General features: G+C 41.6%; 1 protein-coding gene across 1 annotated transcript; it reads left to right on the top strand.

Moving 5' to 3' along the window:
- The first annotated feature begins 950 nt into the window (after positions 1-950).
- Positions 951-15,754, top strand: rnd3a (Rho family GTPase 3a). Its single transcript, XM_046058047.1, has 5 exons — positions 951-1,200; positions 1,529-1,616; positions 10,742-10,851; positions 12,745-12,879; positions 13,118-15,754. The coding sequence occupies exons 1-5, from the start codon at positions 1,051-1,053 to the stop codon at positions 13,364-13,366; spliced, it is 732 nt and encodes a 243-aa protein (XP_045914003.1). The 5' UTR covers positions 951-1,050; the 3' UTR covers positions 13,367-15,754.
- The last annotated feature ends 585 nt before the right edge of the window (positions 15,755-16,339 follow it).

Here is a 16,339-nt window from a genome sequence, read left to right as displayed (position 1 = left end):
AGTGAAACGTATAGAAAACATTAAGAATGAGGATAATATGGTGTCTTGCCTTGTCAACTTGAAATCAGATTTGACTCCACGCCAGTTACAGGAACCTCAATGGGCCTTTTATTGTGCTCTTGCCCAGCAGAAACATTTTTAAAGCAAGTTTGATTGAAACTGGCACATTTAGCATATTGTTTAAATATAGGTTGTAGGGAATATGTTAGCCAGTTTATTTCTTCTTTCTTAATCAAGTTTATATAGAATATTATGCTACTTTAATGAGGTTTAGCTTGGCTTCAGGCCTCAAACTAACAACAACAACAACAACAACAACAACAAAAAAGTTTAATTCAGGCAGGTCTATGATTAAAGTATGGTTGACTGTTCACTAATCTTTTCATCCCGCTAATTGCAGTTTAGCAAGTTTAGTTTCTGTCATTTCTTGGAAACAGGAGATAATGTTTCATCAGATTTTGATATTTGTGTCTTTTATTGATTCAGCAAAAATCAGACCAGGAAAATATAGCTTTGTCGGACGCTGCCACCTGAAGCTCATAATTTAAATTTTGAACATTTTTTTATAAATATTATATAGCCTAAATAAAATATAACGGTTTTTGTTTTTTTCAATATTTAAAAAAAATTAAATGTAAAGATTTAAAAATGGAGGCAACATATTGACATTTACTGGCATTACTGGGGGGCACAGACAAAGTAAGTCGATGTCGTGTCTACTCACACTAATATTGTTAATAGTAGTGTAACGTTATTTATTGGATGCAAAAGTTTTGAGTGAGTGTGTAGTCCAAACGGGGGCGCCATCGCGGAGGACAGGCCCAGCAGGCTGCGGTGTGGAGGCTCGCGGGAGGGACGAGCCTCATCCAGACTGCTGCCATTGGCTCCTGCGACGTTATAAATACAGGCAAATGGCATTTACCGGCTCAGAGCAGGCGGAGGCGAACAGGGAGTCACCGCGGGCGCATCTGTCGCTTTACATCTCGACGCTTCACGCACGCACAGGATTGGTGGACTCATTTTTTTTATATTTCATCCCGACTGAAATCAATGAAGGAGAGACGCTCGTGTCAGAAATTATCTCTGAAATCCGGCATGGATCCCAGTCAGAGTGTGAAGTGTAAGATAGTGGTGGTGGGAGACAGCCAGTGCGGGAAGACTGCCCTGCTTCACGTGTTCGCCAAGGACTGTTTCCCCGAGGTGAGACCCCGCAGACTGATGAACATGATACTAATTAACCTGCTTTTATTAACACACAGTGATATGATAACCAAACCTGTCGTGCTTTTATGGAGAAGGATGTGTCAGATGGTTCAGTGCTCTAGCAATGATGAAGGACATGCGTTGTGTCTTACCTATTTGATGCATGTGTGTATGCTTATAATAAATGCAGGCCTAATAGTGCTGTAGTATCTTGAGTTGAGTAAACAAACAGTTGTAGTATTATTCTTCTGTTTATAAGCTTAATTTGCGTCATTTTCACCTAAGTTTTCCCATCTAATGTGGCCTCTCTTCATGTGTCCCGCAGAGCTACGTCCCCACAGTGTTTGAAAACTACACAGCCAGTTTTGAAATCGACACGCAGAGGATTGAGCTCAGTTTGTGGGACACCTCAGGTAATTGTTTCCGCCCATCACCTCTCTCTTGTGGCTTCCTGTTGTGTCTCACTGCAAATAATTTCTGGTGAAGTGTCCAGACATGTTCCAAGCTCTTTGCACAAACCCTCTGTGACCCCTCTGGACGTGCAATACTGCTCTCTTGCTGATAAGAGATGATCAGATGGAGATCTGCGTTTGGTCATATTTTTCATAAATGAACTTTAATGCAGTGGTGTTTCCTGTAAGATGTCTAAATCATGAACTATACAGAGGCCCAGGCTTGCATTTTTTGAATAATGAAATTAATCTGTGACCCATTTTAATCAATAAAGCTGGGTTAATCCTTTCCTGTAGTCTGGAGTTGCTGTTCCTACAAGCCAGGCACATTTCTACCTCGCATTACTAAGTGGCTCACCTTTTACCCACATAAAAACGTGAGTAGCTCAGAGTTAACACAGAAATGCATCAAAGTGCTGGATTTGATTTCTGATTGCTTCCCAGCGGGGCAAAGCTACAGCAGAAACAGGGGAAAAAAAGATAATGATAGGCTGAATGGAGCACATATTCATACATCTGGAGAACACATTGTGAAATTCTTCTTGTTGCGTTTTTTTGGGGGGGGAAGTTTTGTTGCGCAACATATGTGTACTGGAAATCCAGCTTTTGTGGCTTGTTGGCTGGAGTCTGGGTCCAAACCAGCTGCTTTACCCTCTCTGTGTGTGCTTAAATGTGTGTGTGTGTGTGTGTGTAAACAAACCCACTTTCCCATCCATCAACGCCTGAGCAGTGAACAGCACAGCAGTCAGGCGTGAGTGAGGCGTATGGTTTGTGTGTGTGATGGGCGGGGACAGGCCGACAGCCAGCTGTTGCGGGTCTCTGGCCTGGAATTCCTGAGCGACGTATGTAAAGATCAGCGTGAAACGTTTTTCTTACCCCTCAAAAGAAACAAAACTACAGAATCAATTTACAAATTCTGATTTTACACGAATTCAGCAAAGCTTGACGTCCTTTGAGCGGCAAAAGCAGCATCTTAAAGTTTTTGCCCCTTACTGTGTTTTATACTTCAGAGGAAAGGAAACTAAAAGCATCAGCAGATAATCCTCATTTCTAGGCTCCGTAACACTACATGTGAGCAAAACAAGGAGCTCGAATGTCAAATTCTTTCACCCCTACAGTATGTGTGTATTGTGCAAGTGGTAAGGCAAAGAAATGAAAGCTGGCCAGAGTGAGAATTTAGTTTTATTGCGCTGTGTTGGCCGGCCGCCTGGAGCCATTTTTCTTTTTCTCTCTGCTTCATAAAACAGCAAGGGGGGGACGCGGTTCCTATTAGATCAGTGGGTCTGAGATGGAGCTAGACCACCCCCCCCCCTCTTCAGTTCTCACCCCCACTTTACAAACACACACAAGCATGCACACAAAACCAGTGACTGATTGATACAGCTTTCAGCTTGACTGGGCCCTTTGTAGAGACACCCAATGGCTAGGGCCTATCCAATCGATCCCTTATCTCCTGAGGTGTGCTGGGGAGCACCGTGTGTGTGCGACCCCAGGATGCACTCGGACAAAGCCCAGGACACGAAGGAGACCAAGACAAACACCCGGGACTGCCTATCCTTCTCCCTCACAAACACACACCTACACACACTGTGGTTGGTCTTTGTTCTGCAGTGATGAGTGGCTTAATGAGCAGCCTGGTGTGTGTGTGTGGTTAAAAGGGAGGGTGATGGGAGTAATTCAGGTCATTAAGGTAAATGCCTACCAGTTGTCTTGCCTTCCATTTGTCCCCCACCCTGCTTGTCTGTGCAAGCGTTCCTTCCCGGGCTTGGGGTGGGGCCTGTTAGGGGCTGAGGCGCAGCCTTTGATGCTTCATGTCTTTCAGCAGCGGAGGAAGCGGTTTACGCTGTCTGTCTGCCTACCTGCTCATCCGCCTGCCTGCATGTCTAAATGAGCTGCAAAGGAGTTGCATTTGTTTGAGAGTCAAACAGGAAGATAGGAAGACTGTGACGGTAAACAGAACTATCCCTGCGGCTCAGCGCCTGAGGCCTCTTTCTCAGTTACTTGAGTTGAAATGAGCAAGAAAGGATCTCAAAACCTATAAATAGGTGACTCCAGGCAGGGCTGCAACTAATTACCATTTTATTGTTAACAATTTAGTTTTTAAAATGTCAGAAAATGGCAAAATAAACAAACAAATATATTTAATTTACAGTCCTTTTAAAATAGAAAAGCAGAAAGTCCTCACATTAGAGAAGCTGCAACCAGCAAATGTTTGGCATTTTTACAATTTACTGTTTGTCAAAGCTGCGTTAATTGATTTTATGGCTACATGGAGGCGGCAAAACAAGCTGTAAGGACAACACTGACATACTTATGGCTAATGTGTTAGCCAACAGTTGCTTATTTTGCACATCCAGCAGACACAGAGCAACGTTAGCATTCATTTAGGGTCATGTCTCTGGCCACATGATAAATGTAAGTCCAGTGGTTTGTTGTCCACAGACTCCTAAGAAATATGCCTGGCTCTTAAGCTGCTAAATGCTCCTACTATGTTCACAAGCTAGTCGCTAACTTTGTCTGTCTGCGGTTTGGTGGGTTTATTATTGCTTTTTCTCTGAGAATGCTTGGAAATGTTTGTTGCGTCTAAAGATCATTGAGGGTGGCGAGTGAACCAAAAAAGTAAAGTCTTGTGCTGGGAAACCAAAACAGTGAGCTGCAAGACGGCCTGTAGAACAGGGTGGAACTACAGAGTCTGTAGGTTCATCACTATAGGTGACCCCTTTCACATTACACATTGTCACCTGACCCATTGCTTATATTAAAATGTTAATTAAAGCAGCTTTAAAATTGCTGTTCTTTCATTTTCTGTCAATCAACTAATCGTTTCAGCGCTAATCCAAGGCTCATGGAAGATTGAGTAAACCGATTGCGCACCTTTGCACTGGTAAATTGAACTGCAGGAAACAGCTTAGTATTTTTACTAAGAAATCAGTCTGAGATGTTTGTTCCAAATTTCTGGGCCAATTTTCCTGGGAAAAATAAAGGCTTCAGTAAAATCTTATCAGGAGAAACACCGGAACTCTCAGGCCTTTTCACATAAGGACTCCAAGAGAGACACACATGTTAGACCCCATGGCTCTCATGGATTGATAATATTTATCCCGGGGAACCTTATGGGAAAGTTCTTGTTTTTTGTTAATGCTGATTTGAACAGCTGCCCACTCTGCACTTAAAAAGATGACCCACTTTGTAAAACAGGAAGAAAGTCAGATAAAGGAGTTTGTAAAGGAAGATGCATTTGAGTTTGGTTAGAGGACTAGTAGTAGTTTCTAGACTATGTTGCATGTGCTGTTTCCCCTGTAATGCTGGTCATCTTAACTATGGGACTTTTCCATGCACTCAGTGAGCTCCTCTGCTGCTCAAACACACACACTGTGCCCCCTCCATTCCTCCGTTGGCGGCCATTGTTGCATTGGATCACATTTCTAGGCTCAGCGAATTGGAGCCGCATGTCTGGCATTCCTCAGACTAAAGGTTTCTACTTCCTCCTCTACAAAGACCCCTATTGTACCCAGCAGGCCCAGATCCTTAGTGGAGTGAAAGAGAAGTGGCGTGGTTCACTAAAGCCTTACCTCGCTTTCAAGGGAAATTGAATCACACTGGAATTTGCCGACTGGCGAGAAAGCCTCGAGGCAACGGTGGTGATACAGTGGATGAAATAAAGGACAGTTGAGTCCTCGGGGAGAATAACAGACTTCCTGTCTGCTAATGTCATGGAAGGACTTTCTGTGTGATGTTACACCTGACATTTAATGTGTGTCCGGCCTTGACACTGAACACCTTGCATTCTTGGCTACTACCTTTCACCAACTCAAATATGCTGCCTGTTTGAATGGACATGTTAAACATCAGTCGCACTTGATTCACGCTTTGTTGTTAATGTGGCCGTGAGCGTCATTAACAGCACCTCCTGAGATCATATCTGTGGATCTTTATAGTGTTTTAGGTGCATTCACATCTGGAAGTTTTTAGTGCAGTCAGCTTAAATGAGATAAGATCTGAAAGAGGAATGTTTGTTATTGTTGGGCACTTATCCACAGAATAAGTTACGTTTAAACAAACAACAACTGGATCATTAGGGATCAGAACAACCATACACACTAGGGCTGGATATTTATTTACTTTAATCAGATATTTTCTGATCTAAATCATAACTTTGCTGATTTTAGACGGTCATGTATGCTTGTGTTTAAAAAAAAAAAAACCCACTACACTGAAGCATTGAGAAGTTTTGTATATTTTATTAAAGGACGTAGGTATTTTTTATGTTCTATGAAGTAAAAAGTAATGTACTGACAGTATGATTTATGTATAGGAACTGAAGCTCTTCACTTGAACAGTATCGTGTTGTATTATGTCACAACATATCTTATCGTAACATATTGTATCATATTATCACATTGTAATGAAACATTTCCTAACATTCCATTCATTAAATGTCGTACATGTCCTTCCTGATTTTCGCGGGCCTTTATTGTGATTGTTGCGGTCTAAAAATGCATGATTATGTGGCAGCTTTTCCAAAAATTGCGATTAAACTGCAAAGGTAGCCTGTGTCACAGTGTCTCATCTGACGTCTATGCGTTTCTGCCACTTTGTGTGTTAATCATGATTTCCTGTATGTTCAACCACAATACTGCATTTTGTTAAAACCGTTTACGCCCACTTTGGTAAAGAAGGTCCGGATACAGTTTTTCTGTCTGCAGATATGAGATGTTGGTATCACAACACACGCACGTGTCTGCTGCAGCTTGTAAACAAGGTAGTGAGCTGGCAGACGTATGAGAATGTTTTGCGGGAAACAGCGATGGCCGGTCAAATTTTTTGGGAAAAGTTGCGTCGATTGGTCAAAACAGCAAGACGCGCTGAATGCACAGGGATTGTTATTGTTTTTTTTTGTTTGTTTTTTTTTTAATAGTTGTGACAACGACCTCACGAAATCCTGGAGGGACTTTTATTAGACATATCAGATTGTATCACTACATATCATATCATAAGGTATCTTAGGGTTATTTATTTTCCATTAACATACTGTATCGTAACATCACATGTTAATGTAACTTACGTAACATATTGTGTTGTAACACTGTACCGTAACATGTGTTATAGTAGCATTCATCACGTCTTAACATATCATCATATAGCACTGTAATATATTGTAGCGTAACATTTGTTATTAAATTGTAATATATTGTATTGTAAGGTATCATACATCTTATCACATTGTATTATACTGTATTTATATCATATAAGCACCATACCTTTTCAGATTTTACATGTAAGGATGGCAGTATTTGCAGCAGCAGATATATTGGTAACCACAGCAACTGCAGCTGATATTGGTTCAGCTTACTTCAGTTTGAATTGCTCTTTGTCTTCCCTGTTTGTGTTGAATGTGTCTGGCTTATGAGAGGTTATATATTTGTGAGAGGTATAGGATGGCTGGACGTGCTTGTCGCCGTTTGTTGTTTCCGCAGGTGTCACCAATGGCTTAACACAGCTCCACGCACACATGCGCTCGATGCCGCTCTGCTCTGCTCTGCTCAGCTCTGCTCAGCTATGCTTGCTATGCAGTAAATCAGCAGGCCTGCAGACCTGTTGCCATACCTCCAGACTGTCAGTCGCAGCTGGCCTTACCTCATGACTGTGTGAGATAAAGTAAATTTCCATGTCAGGAAGCCATTTGTTTTGAAGGCTGCTTACAGAAAATGGAATATTTTAGAGCTGTATTCTGATGGCTGACAGGCAACGTCAGGGAACATCTGGGAATGTGAATGAGTCACATTACATGAATAGAGAAAAATGTATTTTCCAACTTGTTTCATGTGTATTTATTGCATTCAATGGTGCTTTCCATCCCAGCTGTGGAAACCAGCCTGAAAAAGCATATTAACAAACCAAGATGGATCTTGGAAGAGTTTCTACTTAGTCATGGAAAGTCATTAGTTGTTTTGTTTTTTCCATCAGGACCTCACTGGGCGTTTGGTATTGTTTCACATTACACTGTGTCTTCTCATGTCACTGTGCTCAACAGGATTAATTTGCTGTGAGCAAGACACGAGGAAGAATATGTTCAAGAGCAGGCAAGAGGGCTAGAGAGTGTGTTTAAAGGACAGCGAGGGTGGACAGGGTGTGTGTCTTCCTTCCAGATTTAGAGATCCTGTGGGAGAACAATGACAGGAGCTAATTAGATGACAGGTCTGTGTGTGTGTGTGTGTGTGTGTGTGTTTGCTCTGGGATTTCTTCTTATCTTTCCAGTTGGTAGGAAGATAACCTCGAAGCAGAGTTCAGTCTCAGACGCAGATCTAATGCAGTTACAACTCTTTTAACAGGAGACGTTTCCTTTCTTGTCTGCCATTTATAGCAGTCTCCTGAAAACCATTAACAGACCTGTACACACATGTCTACACGCCATGCAAATTTTGATCCTCCGTGTAAGATACTGCCCTTCATTTTCCTGTTTATGTTGTGCAGCTTGAAATGGTTTGCGGCGCTGCACTTAGGGGATTTGCAACTATAAATACTTTAATGTCCAGGTAAATTCACAGGAATATGTGCAGACACTTTGAAAATAAGACCTCCCACACTGCACCCAGCATCTTTAGATATGTTTGTTTCCTCTCATATTGGCAAAAACAATCAATTCATTATAAAATGTCAACATACTCTACAGCTTACCCTTTTCAGTCGCAGGGTCTAATTTTTCCAGTGATTGGTTCCAGGCAGACAGGACTGAAAAAACAAAACCTTCAAACAATGCAGTGTGGTCGTGATTGATTGTGAGACAGGCATGAAAAATGGGAAATAAATTCTTGTGGGGATTCCACATTCCTCCTCGCCTTGTACTTCCCGTGCTGTGTGTGATAGCTGCTCAGAGTCTGGCCTTCTTGTTTAGGCGGTGTCACCTATCAGACGGCTTTCCGAAAAATCCTCGGGGAGTGAGTGGAAAAGAAGAGAGTCGTCTGAAACACATTATGTTTTGATCAAGACATCAAAATAATTTATCCTGTGTAATTTCTGGCGTCCATACTTCACTGACTTTCAGTTTTTTTAAACCATTAAAAGCATCAAGACACAGACATTAGCTGCATCCTGGATGGCCCGTGTGTATCAACGTTTGGAAAAGTGATACTGTGGAATTTAGGGTTTCAGCCAGAGCACTCCAGTGCGTCAATGACTCACTTAAAATGTCCTGTCACTAAACCTCCCTGCGCTCAATTGTCTCCAATAAACTGGCTGTTAAACTATTGCCTGTTAGCGTGTAAACATACAGTGCAAAATGGCGTCTATATGCGTAGCCAAATATGGTTTGTCAGAGAGAAACGCCACTTTGTGCTGTGATATTTAACAAGGTAGCATGGATTGTGTCCTTCTCTTGTCCAAAAAGAGGACTAGAGAGTTTGTCTGCTAGAGCTTTTCCAGCTCTATACGATGTAGCTAGATAGCAGTCGAGTACTGTTAGCTTCTGCTAGCAGACAGTAAATAATAGTCAGAGTGCCTTTTTTATGCTTTTAAACCCATCAGATGAATATCTTAATCAACAGCGCCTTCAGAGTTCAACCTCAGCTTGTATTGCCAGTCTGTGACATTATAACGTTAGCTAATTTAAGCTAACGTAACTTCTAACTCTGCTGCTAAAGAGAACCAAAAATGGAAATTGTTTAAATATAATGAAAATATAATTTTAAGCACAGTCATGTAGTTATTATAACTGCAGGCGAGCTTAAGTTAATTGGTGTGTTTTTCTAGATACAGATTAATTGTCAAGTTCTTCTTCAATATGAATTCTCAAATCATTTTCTTATTATTCTCATTATTATTTTGTTAACTCAGTAGGTGTACAGCTTCCACAGTATTATTGTCCATGCTGGATGGAGCAGTGACCCCTAGATAAGTCCCAATCATCCCATTTCACCCCTCCCAGACAATCTTGGCTCAAACTCTGGGAATGTGTGATTATGGACATAGATATGGTTCGTTTTTCTGTGTGCAACAGTGGTGCACTTATTGTGCACACATCAGCTAGTGTCATGCTTTGCTGTGCGAGGCCCAGGCCTGGAGCAAAGCATTGGATTGTTTAAACAGTGTCATCTCCCATACAGACTGTTTAGATTAGGAAAACTAGGTGTGTGTGTGTGTGTGTGTGTGTGTGTGTGTCAGTGCATTCCTGGCTTTTCTCCATAGCGGTGTTTAGAAAGGACCTCCCAAGGGAACCTTCAGTTACCAAAAACAAAATTCTCCAGATTCTTGGCAGCTGGTTGTGTGTGTGGTCAGCTCTTGCTTGTCATGTGATCTTGACTCACCTTGACATGACGCCACCCTCCACTCTCCTCCCTTCCTCTCCGGAGATGTATAAGTCTGGCGGAGAGATGGGCGTCTCCCTGACATATGGTTTTAATTTTGAGGAGGGAGCCATTTCCCTCGCTCTGAAGTTCTGTTTCTCCGGAGAAGATTTCTTCAACAAGTGATCTTGTCGTAGTCAGCACATTTTTTTCTACTGATGCTGCATTATTTGTTTTACTCGCCTGGTTGCTATGGATTATTGCTGAGCTGCAATCATGCCATATGAGAATAACTGTCAGAAATGCTTTCAAGTTTAAAGTGATGATTTGGCCGTGTTCATTCATTTAAGAAAATATGTTTTAGGTTTCAGCAGATTTGATTGCTGCCCCTCATTTCAATGCAGGTATTTCCCTTTCAGCGAAGCTACAATACCCAGTAAAAAGGTCCTTCAACCATCTCAGTCATGAATTGGAAAACCTGTGCAAATCCAACCTTGTGACACAAGTTGTCCAATTTCCTGTTCTAAAGCACTGATTGCGAGGTTTTCCCTGGTGTCCCTGGAGCTGGATCCCTGTTCAAATGATCCAGAAATAGCATTCAACAGCAAATTGAATCAGTCATGAGGATGGTGGTTCAAGTGATTTAAGTATGCAGGTCGTAAATTTACATGAATAAATTAAAATATAGTTCTGTTGTATGTACATTTGTGTGTGTCCGTGTCATTGCCCGCTTTAAAGATCAACCAAACTGAATGTGAATGTTGCGTGAATACTGTTTCAGTTTCTTGTTTTCCTTTGTTTCAGGATCCCCGTACTACGACAATGTGAGGCCTCTCTCCTATCCGGACTCTGACGCTGTCCTCATCTGCTTCGACATCAGCCGCCCTGAAACGCTCGACAGCGTACTGAAAAAGGTTTGTGGCACACATTCACTCAGGAAGCGATCATTAATCCTTTGATAACCTCAGAAGTCTAAACATTCCTTTACTTTAAAGTCTGTTCCCTTTGATTCGCTGACAAGGCACATGTTGCATTTAACTGGATCAAAAGTCTACAGTCAAGGGATTTTGCTTGTAGCCTCAGTGACGTCGGATCTTGTGATGTGAAGTTGTAAAGTTGTAGTGTGACTGGAAGGTCGCTGGGTGAAACCCCGGGAGCGGCTGGAAGAAGGAAGTAATGCACTCCACTGACTGACTTTTAAACTCATACTGATGTGTAGCCACCAGGTACTCACATGAAGCTGCAGGTGGTTAACATCTGCTGACTGTGGTCGTACTGGCTGACTCCCACGTGTCAGACTGTATACTGAACATAAAGCAGGAAAGGCAGAATCAGTCATCTGACCGGTGGAAGGCTTTGATGGTACTTAAAAAAAAAAAAAAAAAAAAAGGTTGCTAAAAATGTAAAACCATTGTTTTCTACAGTAAAACACCTGGTACGCCCTATTTTGTAAGGCACTTCCTGTTTTCATGGTGTTTTTTTAGCTGTCCATAAGTTACAATATGACCAAGTTTCTGGCACACAGTCGGTCACATTTGCCATAAATTAGAGGTCTTCACAGGTCCATATTCAGACCTAATCTGAAACAGACCCATGGAAAACCTAATCCTACAAGAACCTGGTAATTGGTTTTCAAAGGAGACCCAGTTTGACAGGAACCCAAGTACAAGTAGACATGATCTCAGTAGATCAAATGGATCCGAATACAGTTGAACCAAACAGAGAGAGAACGCCAACAATGACAGCAGAATGATGGCACCAGTTAATGAGCACACTTGGTTTAAAGAGCAGAATACAATTTATTTTTCCAGCACACACAAAACAGAGCTTTCTTCTGAGAGGATTATGACTCACCTCGTGATCAGAGCTGATAACTAGTACATGCATATCAACTCGGGGTATTAGACAAAGTGGCACACAGACCCAAGACAATGATACTACTTAATACAACCTGAATTAACCCTGACCCAGTCAGACTTGTGTGTTTAGTCTGCAAGTGAAAAACAAAAACTGTTATGGTCTTTGTAACTGGGATATTCATTTTAACCACACATCCAACTGTGTCATTAGCTAACGTTGCCGTTAGCTAGCTAACCTAGGTGATCTTTGACCAGCTGTTTAACTGGGCTGTCTTTAAATTAAATCTGGTGATCAAACTGTGTGTTTCAGTAATGTTATGTTTGTCATAGGTCATGTTCCATACAATGAGCGTTTTCATAGAATTAGTCAAGTGGTGTTTGTGCAGACAGCAAGTGATAGACACACCGTAAAAACAGCTTCCTCTTTGGATGTTGATGTACTTGATCCCCTAGCCAGCCAGCCAGCCAGCCAGCCAGTCAGCCTGCCCTGAGGCACATTAGCCTCAGATTAAAGCCCCTGGAGAAATACCATCGATCACAGAGCATTTATTGTTGTCAGGGAGGAAACACGGGGATTATTTGTTATTCCTTTCCAGGATCCAAAGCGTGAGGGGCTCCAGGAAGTGGCAGCTTTAACCTTTGTAGTTAAAGGGCGAGTGGGGACTCATGGGATCTTGTGTCAGGTCATTGTGGCCAACAAGCATATTTTACCACATATACATTCACATGTGAAAATATATATATACGTGTGTGTGTTTATGTATGTGTATATGTAATATTTGCATATATTCTGTTGGAAAAATTTAGCTATTTATTGATCTTCTGCTCATATCTTTTTCTAGTAGTGGTGGTAGATAATTTCCCATTTTTCTTACTACTGAATTAAGAGGAAACATTTTTTACCTCTCAGAATGTTGCATGATTGCAAGTTTTTGTCTTTCTCTACAGTGGAAAGGAGAGATCCAGGAGTTTTGTCCCAATACTAAAATGCTGTTGGTTGGTTGTAAGTCAGACCTGCGCACCGACCTGAGCACACTGGTGGAGCTTTCCAACCACAGACAGACACCAGTCTCTTATGACCAGGTACGCAGATGAGAAGTGTTGTAAATGACGCCAGATATTTGAATGAAACGCACGATTAGTAAAGGAGTTTTGTGACTGAAATCATTCTTGAATAATCGCTCATTGTACTCTGCTTAAAGCAATGTTTTACTGAGCCCTGCGAGTGAAAATCCTTTCCTCAGTGTTGACGCAAGTACTTAAAAATGTGTTAACCTCTTTCAAACCTGACCTGCAAACCACGTTTGCCTTTTCTCCTCAGGGTTCCAGCATGGCCAAGCAGATCTCGGCGCCCTACATCGAGTGCTCGGCTCAGCAGTCGGAGAACAGCGTCAGAGACATTTTCCACGTGGCCACACTGGCTTGCATCAACAAAAACAACAAAAACGTCAAGCGTAGCAAGGCCGCCCGCGGCAATAAGAGGATTTCACACATGCCTGGCAGGCCTGACCTGGCGGCTGTGGCCTCGGACCTCCGGAAGGACAAAGCCAAAAGTTGCTCGGTCATGTGACTGATCAGACGGAGGGGGATTAGACTGAGAATGAGGACGGAGCACAGTGCAAGCAGGAAGCTATGGGGCAGCGCTCTTTCCTGCATGTTAAAGACCCCTTACTTGTCTGGAAAGGGGTTTTATAAGCTTCAATTCATGTACATGTTACTGGAATACTCTGCACCAATGAAAACTCAATGCCTAGTAGCGTCCCTATCCATGTGGCCCCCCGCCCCACCAGATGAGGAAGCTATCTGTCAGCGGACTACCTGCTCGGGGAAGTGACCTGCCTCCTCTGGGAGGACAAAGCGGATGCGGTCGAGGCTTTCCACACCAACAGGAAATTAGCAGGAGTGATGTCAGTAGGAGACTCCCAGTTGTAAAGGAAGAGTTTAAGGACGTGATCTTTTGAATGAAAAAGTCTGCGATGAAGGTTTGCTGCCTGGGAGGGGAAAAGAGAGGAGCTGCTGTAGTTTGTGCTGGGTCAAAGACATTTTGCTCGGTGGGCTTATACAAGAACTCGTCACTGTAGTTTGGAACTGATTCCCTCTCACCCCTGCTCCTGTAACTGTTAGTCTGTGTACAGAGGAGATTAGAAGAGGAATTTCTTAGTCCCGCACAAAGGAAACCTGACGCTGTGTGTCCCCTGTCTATGATATGTTGTCGGTAAAATGTGAAGTCATTGGTGTGTAACTGCATCATTGTTTTATTTTAGCTTAATCCTGATGAGTTTCAGTACAGTTTCAGTACAGCAGATCCTAGGAGCTGAACGATTCCTCTGATCTCGCCGGAGCTGTTTGAATTTATAAATGCACGTTTGTACCAGTCAGCCATTCTGTGCACGTTCATTTCACCTCAAAAGCTATAGAAACATAATAACTCTGAAGAGTTAGATTATCCTAACTGTTCGCCACACTGGCAGGTTCATGGACTCCTCTGTATCATGCTGGGCAGCCACTAGCCTCTAGGATTTGGTCAACAATTCCAGAAGACCATTTGATAAACAAATGCAATTTGGCCTTTCATTTTTACCAATTTGTCACACTGTACATATACATAACACACTTTCATGCATTAATAGACCCTTTGTGGGCTAAAAGCTTAAGTTGATCAAAACTTAAGTGTCAATTTGACTAATTGTGTAAAATGATGAGCCAGTTTGAGCTATGAATAATTTTTCCGCTGCACTTTAGGGAGGAAGTGGAAATTAATGTAACAACTAAAACTTGTTTAATAGTCTCGGGAAGTCAGAGTTCAGAGAATAAGAGTTCTCTGCTTTGGATTTTGCTGAAGTTATGTAAAATCTTTAGAAAGACCCGGTCACACCAGAAATTAAAACAGCAGAAATGTGCAGCAAAATATGTTATTTTCGGGAGAAATCGCTGCAAGTAGTGGATTTGGTTGCAGGGACAAAGTGTATATAAGACATTTCCCAATAGTAAACAGTCTTGACATTGCTGACTTGTGAGGGAATAAAGAGCAAGAGTGTCCAAAATGGAGGAAGCTATAAAGTGCTTCAGGAAAGAGCAATGGTTTACAGAACGTTATGAGACATGAGAGTACAGATAATGTGTTTAGAATGTGAACTTATTTTCCAGCTAGCGACAAAGCTAATAAGCTTGCTAAATAACAGTTAGCACACTTGCAGAGCTGCGGGGGGTTAGAGAAATTGTAAGCATTTGTTCTTCATTTTTGATAATGAAAATAATTGTTAAACTTTGTAGAATAACGTACAATACTGAGAACAAAATGGCAGTGGGGGAGTTAATGGCACAGACAGAGAAAATGGAAGCTCAGGTGGCTATTGTTTCTGACTAGCATTAGCGGTTAGCATAGCAGTTACAGTAGTTTACAATAGCCCTCACTTATGAGAACGACATTTAGCAAAGACAAAAATAATTTCACTGTGCCACTTTCTGGTGTGACCAGGCCTTAACACAAATAGGATGATTTTATTTGTTATTAGGTAATTTCAGTGTTTGTTTTTATGACCCTTAAGCCTGTGGGGCTCCTTTTTTGAAATGCGTTGTAATGTAAACGACAAATAGGTGTCAATTAGAAAATGAGACTTTTCTAAATGTCTTGAGAAACAGTGTTTTTAAGTTGTGGCTTTTCCTCTAACAACAATGCTTTTAGGAGCTGTTTAAATATCAAATGTATTGATGCACTTTTAATGCAATGTTCCAAACTTCCCAATTAGCTTGTTCAAATGTCAGTGCTGTCACATTTGGCAGCTCAGTGGTCCCAACTCTTATCTTCATTTTCTAAGCTGTTGTCTCTTCCCCGTGTACATTATCATGTTTTCTTGAATGTTGATGTCACCTTCAAATGTCTTTGCCAATGTTGTTGCCGCAATATTTATTGAATTATATATATTTTCCCTTTAGAATAAATGCAAATGGAATTGAAGAGACGTGTGTTTTCTGTTCAAGCATGATGTAAAATGGTAAATTGAAGCCACAGTATTGTGATCTTTCATTACATAAGTTATGGATATAGCCAGCAGTGCTCTCTAAAGCTACATTAACACTCAATTTAATGTATTTTGCTCACCAGATATATACGTACAAACAGGGGAAAACACATTGAATCTGGTAATTTCAGACCGTAGTTTTAAACTATAGTATTATGACGAAATAAGGCTGGCACAGATCATATTTTTCTGACCACTGGGTCATTGGGTTCTTATCACAGTTTCCTCTGAACTGAAGTAACAAATATAGTTTAAAGCAGGTAAGAGCATGCTCTCGACAAAAATCAGATGTGGACTTCAGCACCTGTGGTGTAGACAATTCTTAGCACATCTGTGTGTCTATGTAAAGTATTACACAGGTGGCTGATTTCTGAGAGTAAGCTTTGACGTAAAATACCTCATGAAGAAATGCAAAATGTTTCTATAAAGCCACTGAACCATTTCAGAGACCAGATGGATATGTTACCAGAAATGTATTTTAAAGCTGTACACAACAGCAGGAAAATCAACTTCCTCATTCG

Source organism: Micropterus dolomieu, linkage group LG01, assembly GCF_021292245.1.
Source record: "Micropterus dolomieu isolate WLL.071019.BEF.003 ecotype Adirondacks linkage group LG01, ASM2129224v1, whole genome shotgun sequence".
NCBI classification, from domain to species: Eukaryota; Metazoa; Chordata; class Actinopteri; order Centrarchiformes; family Centrarchidae; genus Micropterus; species Micropterus dolomieu.
Note: the sequence above shows the minus strand (reverse complement) of the source record. Positions and strands in the feature narration are given on the sequence as shown.

Excerpts from the sequence above, each read along its gene's own strand:
- rnd3a (XM_046058047.1), top strand. The coding sequence starts at position 1,051 with ATGAAGGAGAGACGCTCGTGTCAGAAATTATCTCTGAAATCCGGCATG. Across the intron at positions 1,201-1,528 it reads CCAAGGACTGTTTCCCCGAG|AGCTACGTCCCCACAGTGTT; the intron begins GTGAGACCCCGC and ends TGTGTCCCGCAG. Across the intron at positions 1,617-10,741 it reads CAGTTTGTGGGACACCTCAG|GATCCCCGTACTACGACAAT; the intron begins GTAATTGTTTCC and ends CCTTTGTTTCAG.